The 17220-nt window shown below is 39.6% G+C and overlaps 1 protein-coding gene across 1 annotated transcript in view; it reads left to right on the forward strand.

Moving 5' to 3' along the window:
• Positions 1-17220, forward strand: part of LOC309677566 (rho GTPase-activating protein 8-like) — a gene marked incomplete at both ends in the record, with an annotated part of 55908 nt that overhangs the window by 24171 nt on the left and 14517 nt on the right. Inside the window, one exon of the mRNA XM_082490390.1 lies at positions 8876-8949. Within this exon, the coding sequence (XP_082346516.1) occupies positions 8876-8949 (74 nt within the window). The remainder of the gene's footprint in view (positions 1-8875; positions 8950-17220) is intronic.

The raw sequence follows: 17220 nt of genomic DNA on the forward strand, positions 1-17220 counted from the left end.
TGCATGGACATTTGTCGAATCTCTTCCCATCCCCAGTCTACTTTTCTGGTTCTAACGATTCAGCTGTAAATGAGATATGAAATATAATTTTCCCCTGGTTAAATGTTAAGCATTAGTCCTCTCTGGAAGACCTGAAATTAGAACAATCAATATCTATTGTGTAAGAGCTACTATGACATTAACTTTTATGACATCTCTTTAGAGTTCAACCTAACACTTGAAACATGGCTAACTCACTTCCCTAATTCAGAGAATATCTTTTAGGTGGGCTCCACTGGGTCATTAAGAAGGATGGTGTTTTATGCTGCCACTTCAGTAGTAAAACCTGGACTGTTTGCAGGCATCAGGGCACACTCTTGTCTCTTGCCTCCAGCCTAGCCCGGCTGCTCAAGCAGCTCTATTGAACTTCTTGCAGGCTTATGCGATCAGACAGCATGGCGCTTGCCACTCTTACTGTCTGATAGTCATATTTCATTTCTCTGACTGTGCCTGAACAGTGTCTTTTGCTGGGCTGCACGTGGTGAGGGTGTGGGGGCCACCCTTCCTGGCTCCACCACTTCCCAGCTGCGCTGCCATCAGCAAACTACATCCTTGCTTCGTGCATGCCTTAGCTTTCCCAATTATAAAAAGGATGGCTACTTACTTTTCTGTGGAAGGTCTGTGGATGGAGGAACACCAAGCGAGGCATTACTGTCATTTTTGACCCAGAGAGTTCCAGCACTGACGATGGAGGTGCTGACAGATGGGCACCCTCCGTGTGTGGGTGCATCGCACACAGCTCGTGTGTCTAAAATGGACATATATGGGGATATTCATTCCTTCTGTTTGCCCATCCTTATCCAAATTCCTGCTTGCAGAAGAGACGGTGTAAAAATCACAAATAAATAAATTCCCTATGACTTCTAAATGAGAAATAAAGGACTTAATTTAGACTGTGTTTGTGAAGAAAGGTAAATTTAATGGAGAAGAAGGAATGCTTCTAAAATCTGAAACCAAAAAAAGTATCAAGTTTCATCGTGATGAATTAATTGCTTTTCTAATTCCCCCTCCTTTTATGATCTCTATAGACTGTAATGGCAAAATGGCAGTGACCTTACATCTGTCTAGCAAAGAGGCAGGTTTGAAGTCTTCTCCTGGGTGGGGCTCTTCCATTTTTCTGAAGAGAGCTACACGGAGACCCTGATTTTATTTTGTATAGGCTTATGGGAATACGTGTGCTGTGTATTTCATTAGAGTTAGTAAAAATTGTACTGTCAGAGATGCTGCTGAGAGAAAACTAGTGTCATTAAAGAACTGTTTCTCTGTGGAGTCTTTTTCTTTAGTTTAAGACTAAAGAAGCGATAAGGCCCATAGGTCTGAGGTTTCATCAGATTCAGTACTTCTGGGATGATAATTTTTATTCAGTCAGTTAAAGGTTGGTGAATGGGATTTATCCAAAGCCATGGTAGGTGGCCTAATTTTGATAAGATATTTGATAATAGTATCCCAATGACTTCTGGCCGTGAAAGGTGGTAAGGCCATACCCTTTTGAATGTGCCTCCCTAAAAGCAGTGGGCAGTGTGGACTCTGGTAACACTTGCTCATTTAACTTTTTTCTCAGTTTATATTGGTTAATACATTTACTTTCCAGAGCTATAATTAAAAACTAGAAGAGCAAAAAGTGACTAAGTGTTGATTCAGAATATCTCAATTTTGTCCAACAGGCGGGGGCAGGGGAAACCTGTTTTGTTAGGGCAGCAAAACGAAGCTGAATCAAGTTTACATCTAGACACTTAAAAATGACTGTCTGGGACCAGTGCCTTGTCTTGGAGGAATCTGTTAACTCACAAAGATATTTTTAACCTTGTAGAATTGGGTTTTCAAAATGACATAAGGCAACTGGGCATTTAAAAATCATGGAAGGTCTGTGAGAGCTGGGAGTACAATTCTATGAAATGTAATTTATACTGAATTGTGTTTAATTTATGAGTGAGCTGAAGGGCTTATTATCAGGTTAGTTTTCTTTCTTATCTTACACCCATCCACTCAGGATCCAAAATCTGAATTTAAAATGACTGCATTAGATCTCTTTAACCCCTCAGTGTCGTCCTAAGTTCTTTGTGGCCAGGAAAAAACAAACACACACCAAGGTGACTTCATCTTAAGTGTCCATCCGGCTTTATTTAAATTTACTTGTCTGAGTTTTAAGCGTGTCCTTTGTGAGGCACAGACATGGAGTGGAAAACCTTCCTCATTGTGAGCTCCTGTGAGGACTCAATGATTTGGTCTTTGCAACTAGAACCTGAATCTAGTACCAGGTTGTCCTGAAGTTTCCACTGAAACTACGCCAATTCAAACAATAATAAATGAGCTTAATACAGGCAGCTAAACCATCCAAAGGTGGCTTATAGGATATCTTTAGAATAAAGTGTGGAGGCTCAAAAAAGATTTGCTTTTTCCGTATTTAATTCTTTATGCCTACATGTACAGAGCAGACTTGCCCAGTTTGCTGAATGACAGTCTTTCCATAGCATTTCTGATCCCCAGCCTGCATTGCCTAGTTGCTAAATTGCACCATTCAAGGTTTGAACTCATGTTAAAAACTATGGGATTGTCTTGAAAATACAAAATAACACAACTGAAACGAATATTCATCTTCATGGCAGTATCAGACAGAACAGTCCTCCTGAGGAGGTTTTGTCCACACTTAATTTTTCAGTTATAACTTAATGGGAATGTATGCTTGGATTTGACAGGTACTTAAGACTGTGTAGCACAGAGCATGTGGGGTAGCTTGCATGTTTAGTGTTTATTATGTCCTTCTCTAACTTGCTAATTCAGGCTTCTTATGTGCAGATAGAGTGAGGAGAACAACCATAATGAGCTAGTTTAAAGGTTTATCAAGCCTCACGTTGTGTCTCCAATAGAGGGCAATAGCAGATGTTAGCAGGGAGCAGTGTTGTAACAGGGCAAGCATACAGTGATACTTCCTTGGGTATAATGTCCTAGCTTGTAGTAATCAGAGACTGACAGAGAAGAGTACTACAGTACTATGAAAATGACCCTTCTGTTACTCACCAGTAGCTATCGCTTTTATAAATTCAGACATTTCAAAGAATATTCATGTATTGTGTCGATATAGCAAGATTATTTTTCTGTTCATTCAGCAATGCTACCTTCACATACAAAACGTAGAACAGCAGGAATTAGCTATTCAGATTATATCCTCGCTAGTTTGCACTGCATATCATGCTGAAAAATAGGATTTTTATTCCAAAAGCCATTAATAAAGATTTCATGTTTAAAAAGGCAAAGAAAAATTGGGTGGGGGTACCTTTTGCTTATGTTGATCAGATAAGTGCAGTTAAAATGCATGAATGAAGCTTCCTAAATTTGCAGTACTTCAAAGGAATTAGTATTTGACTATACGGGCCAAGCGGCATCATTGTCCTCTGCTCAATGTTCAGCAAGCTCCTATAAACCCCTGTTGCTGCACCCGAGTGCCTCTGTAATCAAGGAAGGCTACAGCTGAGCTCCAGCACTGAGCACAGAGTTGACATTGACTAGCTATTGACATTGTTCTGTTTTCTCCGATTGGTTTTAAAATCTAAACTTAAATATCTTTTGTGGGAAGACAGGAAATGTTTTGTTTTTCTATCGATTACCGTGGAAAGGGAGAGAGGGCCGAGAAAACGCACAAAATTGCCACAACCGTACCGCTTTTGCTTGTTGAATTGTTACCATAAACATTTCAAGGTGCTTTCCTTTTGGTCATAATCTTTCTGCTTGTGCATGCTGTGCATGCGTGACCAGGGAGGAAGAATGCATTCTAAACCAAATCTCAGCATGTCTCAGCAGGGAAAAAAAATGAAAAGGAGGGGAAAAGCAGAGAGAAAGATTATCAGCCAAGAATACTTAATGACACTTCAGAACAATGTGTAAAGGCCTTTCGTGATAACTGTCCACTGTCTAGAAAGGAGTCATTGGGTATATGTGTTGCAGTAACTAATCATATATCCTATAGTGCGGAGGACTTGTTCTGCCTGGCTGCTGTGTTTACTGGAATAGATCCCTCTTGAATCTGACATGTTGCTGCAATATGATTCAGATCTGTGAATCAGTTACAGAAAACTATACCGTGCACTGAAATGCTCTGTTAAGCTCATCTCTTAAGCAGAAAGCGTAAGAGATCTCTCATTTCAAATTGCCTGTAGTAGTGCCTGATCTCCAATGTCAGTTTGCATTGTCCATCATAAAGCACAGCTGCTCATCACACCATCCCAAACAAGGCAAGAAAAATGCAGATTACTTGACAGGATCCACAAAGAGAGGGATAGAGGTGTAATTTCATTGACCTCTGAGCCAGTCTGATTTACATTAGCTGAGGTAATGCCCCTATTATTTTTTTTGTCACGTTAGGTCCGGTAAACTGAACACTGTGTCCCACATTGTGAAATGCTATGAAAATATCCATCCCAGCTTTCCCCAGTGTTGGAAAAACAGAACAAACCTTTGCATGTGACTTTCAGTGAATATCCTACTCTATTTTAAAATACCATTTATCTTGAGGACCTCTTTCATTGTACTGGACATGAAACCTTTCCTTCAAGGGAAACAGGAATGCTGTAGAAAATGGTAGATGTGCAGAAACAGTATCTTTTTTCCTAGAAAATGAAAAATGATGTGTAGGCTTTATTATTACAAATTATAGCCCGGTTATTTGTCTCACCTCTCTGACAGATAAACTAGTGCTCAGCAGGAGCAAGTGCTGTAAATAATCAGTTTGCTATTTATACACTGAAATGAGAAACACATTTATGGGTAACAATAATAATTAGAAAACATTTATAAAAAGCTGCTGGGTTGCTATTTGGTGCCTCTGGAGTGAGCAGCTGTAAGAAAGCAAAAACAATCAGTGCAACTTCAGAGAGACTGAGAATTGGTTCCATGAGCTTAAATTGTCAATAATAAAGATGTAACAGCTTCCAAGCAAATTAAAGTCTTGATGATGTTCCCATTTAAGTGAATTAGGCTTTCGACTAATTTTAATAAAAGTTGCCCTAAATGTTTAGGGTACTGATCTGAATACACGAAACAAAATTATTTGACACACAAGAAGTGTGTTATAACTCCCCTATTAGAAAAGCTAAAATAAATGGTTGGGTTTTTTTCCCTTACCTTGATTTGCTGCAGGCTTTTCCTTGCTGGTATCCTGAACATTGACCTTGGTACTGACCTCATCTCCCAGCCCCTTTTCTTGTTTAGTCCCTTACCGGGGGATATCATTTCACTGGGGATTTCAACTTTGCATGCTGTGCAAAGAACCCCGAGAACTTCCTTCCTTCTATGGTTTATTAGCAAGGCTAATTTATTAATGGGGCTGCACAGTCACTGCCTGTTTTGTTCAATGTTGTTGCGGCAGGGTTGTTATACAACACTGATGTGCTGCGAGAGAAAATAATTAAGCTACAGAAGCTGCCTTTCAGAGCAGGGGGGCCGCGTGTTCTGTGTTTGCGTGGCTCTGTTCCTGTTGCTGTGGCCAACTTTTGCAGGGGTTGGTATGAGAGCTCATGGTACTGAAGCAAAGTTACTTGCTAATTTTTTCCTCTCCGGGGTCTGGGTGGAAGGCAGGGGGAAGGGGGGAGCAACCTGGGTGTCGGAGCTGGTCGGAGAGCACTGCACAACTCCTGCGTGGTTGTAAAACTAACACTGACCTTCAGGTCTACAGTGTCACCTGCATGTGTGAAACTGCTGGAAGAAGGTGGAAAAGTGGGAGAGGCCAGGAATGATGGGACACATATCCTGAAAGGGTCTGAGAGGATTTTGCTGCTAGGAGAGATATTTTACAGAGGTACCTGATTGTCACTGTGGCTAAGAAGAGGATGCTGCTCTGAGGGCTAGGTGGTAAACTTGGTTCTGGTAGCGTTTCAGGTCATGGCCTTCTCTAGACAGTGAGGTTTTTCTTCATGAAGCGCTTATGACCTCTGGTTTAGCTCTCATAAGATGTCTGTGATAATGGGGAAGATTGAGGTTGGACTTGGTCTTACAAGTCAGGTCATAAATAGTTCTTCTGACCATTATCATGTTGTTATGATACTGCAGAGAATGATTGCTCCAGCAAGTCCAGTGTTGTTTAATGTTGAAATTAATGGTGCCTTGCCAGTGTGTAAGGACAAGAAGTTGTATCGTTTCATCTGAAGATCGTACTTGCAAGCAGCAGCAGATGCTGAGAACTACTAACGTAGTATAAAAGGTCATGCTTTAGGATTATTTGAATTAAACTCATTCCTTGCTGATAGCGTTTTTCTTCCTGCAAGTGCATTGCATACGTTGTAGAATTTATTTGGTCAAATGTCTAAAATTATCATGTTATGAACATGGATTTGTGAAACTTGGCTATGTTTTTAATCAAAATTCCTATGTCTGTTTACATCAAGGAAAATTCCCCTTTCCTAAACAGTTCCTGTTAGATATAGATACAGCAGTGTCCACTGTAGTATTAACCCACACATAAAGCAGTATTGAATTTTATACACTTTAGATTCTGGTATGGATACTTTGTTGAAAAAGAGCAGGAAAAATTTGTTCAGTGGATTGATTTTTAGTTAGGTGCACAGAAGAGCTATGGGCTTATGTCAACCAAATTTGACAGAGGAGCAGAGCTCTCACAAATACTACAAGCTTCTAAAAATCATTGGCTGGAAAGAGAGAAACTATAGCAGGAATTCAGGTTTCTGTTGTATTTGGTCTGATGGTGCACCAGTTAGTGTTTAGATGGTGATTAATTAGCTATTCCTTACCTTAGGAGGAAATACAAGATGAAGAGGTGAGAGGCAGAAATTAAAATACTCTGTAAGGGAAGTGAGGTTATAGATGACATAAGGAAAATTATCTGGGATTACTGTGATGAGGAGAGAGGTAGGACATAGGATACAAATCCATAGCAGATCGACTTCATTAGTTCTGCAACCGAGGGAACAACTTATTTCCTTTCAAACAGCAAGTTGGTCTAGGTATTTGAAATAGTAGAACGAGCTCTGGGAGCTGGATTAACAAGTTTATTACTATCGAGTAACAAGTTGCATTGTTTTATATAGCACTAGGGGCAGCGACACACAAAACACACACAGTGGGGGAAGAGAAATATGGTCTGGGAGAATCTGGATAATATACAGATGTTAATGCCAGGGAAGATATTGGATGGTGAAAATAGGAAAGAGTGGGTGGGCAATGAAACTGTAACTGGAAGAAATGGCACTGGTGGCTCAGCGTTGTGTCCCTGGAGTGAGGAATGAGGTCAAAACATTTGATGGTTGAATAACTGAATAGCATGAAGTATATTCCCCTGCCAGTTTATGAGTAAGAGAGGCAAATCCACAGGGTGATTCAGTACCTAAGTCTTGATGCTGCTCTGAGTCTTCCCTTTGGAGGAACACCCCCACCACCCTCATACATGAAGCTAGGGAAGACCAACCTCCTAAGCTTGGAGATCTAAAATTAACCAGTCTACATATCTTCTAACTCCCTTTATAGGCATAGGGAAAACAAATATGAGGCAGGGGTGGAGGGGGGGGGGGAAATTGACAATTTTCCCACCCCTCCACGCTGACTTACGTTGCTGTAACATTTATTTTAAAGTAGTTTTTGCATCTAGTGTAAACACAAAATATAATACTGGATTGCTCCTTCCATGCAACAATGTTACAGAAGTTGTATCAAATACACCCCAGTTATTATCAGTTGTTTTATATTAAAAGAAATCACAGTACTTGGAAAAGAAAAAGATTCTAAGAATCATTCTCCTTTGCAGATGCAATCTCAGCTAGTAGCACTAGGTTAAGGCTATGTTACATGTTGTATAAACATATCATGTTTTCTGGTGCTTTAGAGTTTGTCAGTAAAGCTGGTCACTTTTTAAATATCAAATATGAAATTGTACACATAAATATATATTAAATCTACTTTAAAATCTGAGATTTGTCCTTTATTTTGTTGTTGATTAATATAAAAACGTAGCAGAATACTCAGCAGATACTGACCATCTCGTTCTACTTTTTAAACTGCCAAAGACTTTTATTTTTTTAATAAGGAAGATAATTGCAGAATTTTCTGCACTGTCTAGATCAGGAAAATGCTATGTTCGATTTTTTGCCTCAACTGTTCACTCTTGGAAGAGAAAGAAATCTCATTTCATGGGAATCATTCAAAGTGTTAATAATCTCACTGCATCACTTTACCTTCAAAATAAATAGTACAATATCCTTTTAATTATACATACACGGTGGCTTAAAAAGAGACAAATGACAAAGAAAAATCTGCATGATAAAAGGCTCCTAAAGTCATAGCATCCCTTGATCAAGACTTATGATGAAGTATTCGCTGCAAACGCCTTCCTCTCCTGCCTCTAAGCTGCCTTGAAACGCCATTCCACCAACGGTGTCTAACCAAATCCGGTCAGAGCCACCGCCACTGCTGTCACCATGTCATGGTTAAACGCAAGCAATGGGAACAAAACTGGAGCAAAACTAATCTCATGCGGAGGTAAAGTTAGCCTGGGTCACCATTCTGCTCCTCTGTCCTTTGCTCCCTTCAGTATAGTAAGTAACACTTACTTATTACTCATCGCTGTTGCAGTTATGTAGGTGAGAAGAAAGCATTTAAGAACAGCTCTTTGAATAGAAGTCCAAGTCACCTGTTTCGATGGCTCGTTCAGCGCCTGTTAGAGTTGTGGAGGACTCTTGTGTTTGGTGCAGGCTCTTTAATTTGTGGACTTTAACATATGCTCTCAGATATCTCTCAGGTTTTTGCTGAGACTGTTCTGTCTTGGTTTTGACTCTTTGTCTATAAATGCCATTTAAAGGCTGTTACTTTTTCCCTTTTTTTTTTTCCCTAACAGTATCAAGGACAAAAATAAAGGCGAACTAATACCCCCAGTAATGAAGGAAACTGTATCCTACCTAAAAAGAAAAGGTGAGTTTTTTGTCAAAAGAGGATGTGTCTTTCAGAACAGGGACAATAATATGAAACTATATAATGCTCGTGCTTGATTCATCAAAGTTTACAGCTACACAGGATGTGTTTGTATCCTGAAAAACTGAGTGGCAGTTGGGCACTGCCTTGAGAGCTTTGATGGATAGGGAATACTTATTTCAAGATTATTGTCCTGCTGTGAAAAAAAAAAAACAAAAAAACAAAACTTTTTGCCCTTAGGATTGGATTAGGGAATAGCAAATGAGAGAAGATGTCTTGAAATACACATTGTCAACCCATATCATATTGTTGGTTTTAAGTAGAACTCCAGTAAAAATCAATGAGAAGTTCTATTTTTATAGAACCAATGGCCATAAAAACTCATTGAAAAAAACATGTTTTGCAGGAGTAAGCCTGAAGTTCTCCCTTCACAAAATATTTTTACTGGCATTTACAGACCCTTTTGACTGCAGTTCATATCTATGGTTACATTGTATAGAGATACAGATTACAAAGGCACATATTTAAAATGGGAGCATCCACATCTAAGTTCCCTATATTGCCTTCATGTACAGAGCAAAGAGAGGCTAGACTCGGAACCACTTGCTACACCACTGAGCTCCCCAGTGCATACCTGACCAACATAAAGGACCAGATATCAGGTGCTATCTGTAGGGTAAGTGCACTGTATTCACTGCGTAGGGAGAAAGTCAGAGCTAAGGCTACTGTCTTGAAATTCCTTTTCCCAGTGTAATGTGATTTTACATTTTGAGCCTTGATTTGTAAGGTAACCACAGCAATATTTTCATAGCTCTTTGTGCTCCAAGGCCTCAGAGTTTCACAAATGTTCGCTAAATCTTACCACGCTAAATCTATAGCCTAGGTACATCATGCTAAATCTATAGCCCAGGTACATTTGTTTTACAGGTGACAGAACAGAAACAGAGCATAATACAGTTTTGTGACTGGCACAGCATTACACAGTGGTAGAACTAGGAATGATTCCTAAGATCCCTGAAAGAAGGGTGTGAATTTTTAATAGGTGTGTCAATACAGGCAAGTGAAGAAAATCAAAATGCATTTGGTTCAGTTATTTAAAAAAAAAAAAAAAAGGAAACATCACTGGTGTTTAACGTACCATTAAGTTGGGTTAATATTTGAACAAATTTTGAGCATCAGCATGATTTTTGTTAAACAAAAAACAGACTCAGATCTCTATATTGCTGTTAAATTAGTTTTACCTGAGATTTTACTCATTTAAAGAGCTATTTGTATTGACAGTACACAAATAATATAAAATATAAATTTTGAGTAAGTTATATTCTTCTGTAGACAGTCAGCCAAAACCTATATCCCACAATATTCCCAATTCCTAATTTGCACCTTGAGCTGTCATTCTGAACAAGGTACATTTTGCTTTCAGTATTCAAACAGTATGCATCATTGATCTCTGTTCATTTTAACTATTGCCACTAGGGTTTGGTCTCAGTTTCAGTTTATTTGAATCCTAAGTGAGAAATTTCAAACTTTTTAAAAACTTGTACTGAATAGCCTTCACATTTGTGAAGACAAAGTGGGGGGAGAGGCAGGGGGGCAAGAAAAACATTGCTTCTTAGCCTTTATTGCTGATTCTCAAGAGAAATCGTGGCTTCGTTTAAACCAGTGCAACATCACACTGATTTAAATGGGGACAGACTAGACTCTTTGTGTCTTGCCCTCATTGCTAGGCTATGCTCCTTTGTATTTTAGCTTCCCCCGTGGTAAATAAGAACATTAAATAACTGCCCATTTTATTTTCGTTTGGGTTTCATGCCTTGAGTGAAGCTGAATAATGATACGAATAGGAGAATGAGAGAGCTATCCACTGCAGTTGATACCTCCTTGCGATTTGCAAGCAGTGGAGCATAGCATCTATAGGGATGCTTGTGTACAGAACAGCTAGCTCCTCGCCTCTTGAAATTGCTGATTTATCTTCAAAATACCTGCAGCAGCCAAGGCCAAGTGCTGGAGTGGGGCCAGTTCTGCCATTAAAGGTATCTACTCATCTGCAGTAGATGAAGAGTTCCTAATAGGCTTTACTGAAGGACTCTTGGTCCAAATTCGGGATTTCCCCTCAAGCTCAGAAAGCTGTTTGGATGTGCTGTTTCCAGACTGGTGCTAATGATGAAAACTTTGCAGGTGTTGCTTCTGTCAAATATTATGGTTGGATACAGGGAATGTAAATAGTTCGCTACGAAGAATGTTGAAGGCAAGTGACTGGCAGCTTGAGACAATCCCTGTAATTATAATTGTAAGTGGATAATTAGGGCTTGTGTAGTGTATCAGTGCATGCCCCATCTGCAGATGAAAGCCAGACTTTTTCGTGTTTTAAATTGTTATGAAACAATCATCCTTACATATATTTAGCTTATCTTAATAGGCAAATACCTCTTCCTCACTAATCACAGGAGTCAAGAGAGCTAAAATGAGGATGAATGTGCACTAACATCATTACTTCTCACAGCTGTTATTATTTAGAAATTGAGTGAAAATTTAGTCACTAAAATGTTAATTGCTTTAAACTTTTGGCTGTGCTTGGGAGGAGGGCTTTGCATATTTGGCACTTCCTTGGACCTATTCAATGATTTTAAAGAAACAGGAGGTTTATGGCTGTCATTATATCGTGCTACTGACCAGTAACTAGTAATTCTTGCACTGATCTGACACAAAACCTCCTCCATATCTTGCTTTTATTCTTTCTCAGTGTTTTGCCTCATCACTATTGCAGCAGTCCCATACTCTTCCCTCTGAACAATTTCTGAGTCCAACTCAGATACCCACAGTTTTCTGAAGCAGCTATGCCAACTGCACACTACAGGGAAAAAATAGCAAGTTTTAGCTCTCATGGTTGTGATAAAAGGAAAGGTTGGCTCAACTTTGTCTTTGCAGAATTTCTCCTAGCTGAAATGTTTTGTTATTCTGAAAACAGTAGTCATCCTTGGGTTTTTTCCAAACTTAATCTCTTTTTGGCTAAAAATTCATCTGTTCAGTGCTGTATCAGCACAGTTTGTAAAGGATAGTCTCTGAGGAAATGTGATGATACTTCTAAACAAAGCCCTTGTCCTACTTTGTGCATTTATGCAAGTCAGTGGCATGGTAACACTGGCCACCGATAAGTAGTCCAGCCCATGCACTTGCTAGCCGGACTATCTTATTTTTTCCCCGGCTCTCCGTCCTTCTGTGTCCCCAGGAAGGAAGGGCATGGGCTCTGTAAACATTGTTATTTTCCAACCAAGCCCAAGTTTGCTTGGAGCTGTCATATTCCCTATCATAAGGAGATCTCCACAAACCAGATTTCGAAGGGGAGATAGCTTGTCAGGTAGAGTGTTTTCTGACATTCTCAGCCAGCTGATGCTTGAAAGCCAAGTACCTGCCATGCCAAGGCTGTTAAGCAGTAGGTGATAGACATGCATTTTTTTGCACTTGATTATGAGTGTGCAGGTATCTGTTGTACCTGCTGTCTGCTATGATTTTAACTCTTTCTCTAAATTGAGAATATCTCAATTCTGCCATCAGCTTCAGCGAGTGTCAGTTCCCGTGCTGACATCCCCGGGAGGCTGACTGGCAGCATTCTTTGCACTCCAGACGCGGCCGTGAGCACAGTGAGAGTTTCAGCTCATCTTCCGGAAGTGACAAAAATTCACTGTCATTACCCTATTGATTTTGGCATAGTTTCCAGTCCTGCTGAATTAGCAGGGAGTGGGGTTTGGGTTTCACCCTAGGTGTGCAGTGTTTCCACTTTTTCCTCCCATTGCTACATTTTCACATCTATGTACCTGAAATCAGTTTCTGAAACTCTGATTTAGAATACAAAAGCTTCCGCGAAATCACGCTTTGTCAACAGGTTTAAGATTTCTTGAAACATCAGGGACCCTCTGACGTCTCTGAAGTCCAGTCTGTACTGGTCAGGCTTGGATTTCCTGAATGGATGTGATGCAGGAGCTGGGGTGGTACTCAAACTACACACCAGCCTGCAATAGTATGCTACCAGGTTAAGGCAACTTTCAGTCTCTAAAGTTCATCCAGCCGCCTTCATCTTAATGACTCCGATCCCTTTGACAGATTGCTTCATGTCACTTCTTTCCTCCTTGGTGTTTAAATTTTCTGCCTCGGTTTCAGACAACACTGTTTGCAGAAGTGTTCTTCCCAGCGTGGAAGCATCCTCATCTGTACAAATGAGCCAAAACTCCCCTTCTTGTACCGAGTTATTGAGTGGTTTCTGACAGCAGCGAGCACATCCTCATCCCCAACAGCCAAATTAACATTATGACAGTGAGTGCGAGTTTCTTCCTTGTATATTTATCCGACTGCATATTTAGATAGCTGTTTCTAGGCAAGATGACTTTCACTGGATCCGGTTAGTAAGTCATCTTAACAGAGACTAAAGAATCTACTGTAAGCAGAGATTCCTCTACCTCTGTTTGTATTACATAAACGAGATCTGTTATGGCTGATGCCTCAGACACTGTTACAATTAACACAATAAACTAAGTTTCTTAATTTCTGTAATAATTTTCAGGTTATTTTTTCAACAACGAACAAGAAAGTAAGCATCTTGCCACTTTCATTCTAGCTCCACTTTAGCGTGAAAAAAGTTCTTAGATTTTTTGATAATGAATTTTACAAATGCTTAATTTCAGTTTCTGCTAACCTTCGCAGGACAGAATTGGTTTCCTAAACTGAGTTCTGAGTATCTGAGAAAATCATCAGCTTGTTAAGACTAAGCCTCAGAGTTAGTCTTCTGGACCAAACAAGAGAAGTGCTCTTAATTTCAGAAGTAAGGTATCTGTATTGTCCTGAACCCGACCGATGATTCAGACCAAAGAGGAAGGATAGGTTTAACATAGTACATTTGTGAATAGATCTTCATAGTAACCAACAAACCAGAGGACATTTTTTTCTATGCTCAGCATCAAAACCACATCATGTTCATCTGTCTAGTTTATAAACGCAAGGCTTGACTTGCACTTGCACTAAATAATTATTTTTTGTGTGTACTACATTATCTCTACCATGCCATGAGGAATTACCTTGCTCAGTTAAATATTCACTCTCTTGTCAGAACAATTCGTAGGTGTTTCTAACCTGCTGTCATTCTTTTGGCAATAATGATCTTGATGCATTGCTCACAGGCCCTTTTCTCCAAGAAGCCCAACTTATGCCACAGCATAGCCATTTTCTTTCTCTGGTTACTATGTCCCCACGTGTCCTCAGCAACCTATTCTGTGCTGAAGTGAGACTGTAAATGGGGGCTGTCACTTCCAACCAACTGTTTTGGCAACCAGGGATATAAGTAATACCATGCTATGGAGGATGCCTCTTTGTGTGTATGGCTTCCGTAATGCTGGGGGACAGGGTTGTGCAGGTGGCTGCGGCTGCTGGTGCTGCCCACACCGACCGGGCAGGGCAGAGAGGGGCGCGCTGGCGTCGGAGCTGCTCGGCCACCGAGGCAGTTCTATCCGTTGTAGGCTTGAGGATTCAGAAATGCATTTCTGCTTTTGAACTCTAATAAGATATCACAGCAGAAATTCCCTTTCATGTCTTTTACTTACGTGTCTCTTTTTGTCTAGAAAAGCAGGTTACAGACTGGGTATAAGGTATCGTGATAAATTAAAAGCTAGGTGGTGTGTGGCTGGTGGTTTCGGTGTTTGTTTAGGTCGGTATTGGTACGATTCACCATGCTCTCTTAGTTTTTACACTCTGAGCCACAGTTTGAGTGTATAAACTGATATACATTAAAAATAAAACTGCATTGCAAAATCCATAGTTTGTTTGCAACCCCCTCCAACATTTGGAAGTCAGAAGACAGTTTTTAAGGGAACTTTTATTAGATTTATTATAAAGGTGTATATAAATAGTGTTCAGACCTGCATGAAGATGTCAGATGGGTTACAAAGGGCAGGAATGTTCCTCAAGCCTATCTCAAATATTAATACACTGTCATTTGTACTGGTCTTATACAAAGTAATAATTTGAAATGTGTAGGTAGGATTGTTATTTTTAACGTATTTTATATTTTAGAGAGTATCCTCAAAGGTATAAGCTACATGTTTGTTCGTGTTTTAAACAATTTAAAACCAAAGCTAACTTGCTGGTATTATTACTAAAATTCTCCAAATTTGATAACACTTGCATTGTCAGGAATGGCCAAATAAGGAAACAGCTACAAAAAAATTGCATAAAGAACTGGCTACTAAAAAGACCATGTGAGATCAGCAGCAGCTCAGAAGTGAGGGAACAATAAACTCACCGTGAAGGAATCGCACTACAGAATTACAAAGCAGAAAAGATAACTGTCCCCTATAGGAACACTATCTTGCAGAAGCCCCCATTGCTGAGTCTTTCTCTCTTACTTCATCTCTCTTGTTGACTGGAAGTGCTTTGTAGCCCAAAGTTTTTGTTCAGTGTTGTCTCGTGGTTGACTCTCACAGGAGAGTCCTGGGCGATGTCTAAGACTTCTAAATGAAATGGTAATAACCATGCTATAGAAGTTTAATGCTAAAGTAATAAATGTCCTATGGTATGATTATAGTGACAACTAAAGCTGTCCTTTATCTGTTCAATAACAGAAGCAGTGGTAAACAGTGATTAATCTTTCCTCCTCATCCCCTCCATGAAGAAAACAAATCTTGCTGATGGAGAAAGTTTTGGTTCCATTTTTTAATGTGAATGAATACATCCTGGTGGTGATAGTCAGAAAGGGTAGAGATGGATGGTTATGCATTCTGAATTCGTTTGGATTGCTGCAGCTTAGTGAGTTTGCCTCCTGGCCTCCACTTTTTGTGATCAATCAAATATCTTTTAAAAAAGCAGCACCGGGAAAGCTTGACATTGGCCATATAAACATTTCTGAGCTCTTGGCTCTTTTGTTTTCACGTGGATGTTTTTACCTAGGGTTCATGGAGATGAGATAAATCCCAAGACTGGTTCATGTGGTGTCAGATAAAAATGAACCTTGTAATAAGCACAGTTTGTGGTTTTGGTGTTCAGGTATTGCAAATATATTACGTTCAGAGGTGCCAAGTGTAAACTGAGAATATTCATTCATAAATTCAAAGGCTAGAGACTATGCCATTCAAAATTTGCCAGGGCACAAACACAGTTTGGGTTGTGTGGAGATTGCATAGTTCTACATTCTTGCTGCTGCTGCTCAGCTTTTCAGTAGGGCTGGAACCGTCCCTTCTCTTCCCCTCTGCCCTTGATCTGCTGTACACCTTCTTGCAGTGCAAGGCATCTTTACAAACTGCAAGCATCACACTCACTTGTTCTGTATTCATTGCACAGAGTACAAGGGAAAGGAAGGCTGTGCAGTATCCTCAAACCTGTACTGTATTCTGGCTTTAGAAAAACAATCTGGAATTTGTCTTAACCATAAAAATTCACAATTGCCACTACCTTGGACATTTAAGAGGTTACACTGAAGACGGACAGTTAAAATACACTATAAACTCATCGGTCCTTATATTAGAAATAAATTAGTTCTAATTTTTAAAAAGGAATGCTATTAGAATTAGGTAGTCTGCAGGAAGATGTCTAAATCAGTTGTATCATTGAGAATGAAAACTGCTTCCAAATCAGGCTGGACACTTCCTGAGACTTGGCAGGACCCCAGCCAAAAGAAACATTTCCAGACTCAATTTAGGACAGAAGGAATTCAGATGCTCACTCTTTGCTACTTCTCTTCTGAAAGCAGACAAATTAACAAAGGTTTTTGATGCCAGCAACCCTCAAATCAAGGATGATTGAAAGAAAAAGAAAGTAATTTTCTCATCTCTCTCTCTCTGACAAGTTTGCAGCAATGTGACAGCATGTGTTGCTTTAATTTATCTTTATGGGTTTTGATTTTCTGTGTCTTTCCTGTGGGACAACTGATGGGGGGTGGAAGGGGGTTAAGTATTTTTAGCAACAGTTTATTAATTTGGAGTGTGACACAGTTATGTCATTGCACTGTGAAATTTTGTCTACTGTGGTAAAAGCCATCTTATTTCAATGTGGAATGAAGTGCCTGCCTGTTTTCATTTATGATTACTGACATTTAAATAATTACTCAGTTAAGTTCTCAATCGCAGAATCACTTTTCATTGAATACAGATGGCTCCTTCACTAGTCACATCACTACGTTTTTTCTGTATACCACTTAATATTTAAAATAAAATTTCACTCTTTTTGGTCTGGAGAGCTTAGTGCAGGATAGCAAAAGTCCACTGATCTCTGTATCTGTCTGTATGTATC

Source organism: Vanellus vanellus (genome assembly GCF_965231255.1).
Source record: "Vanellus vanellus genome assembly, chromosome: 1".
Taxonomy (NCBI): Eukaryota; Metazoa; Chordata; class Aves; order Charadriiformes; family Charadriidae; genus Vanellus; species Vanellus vanellus.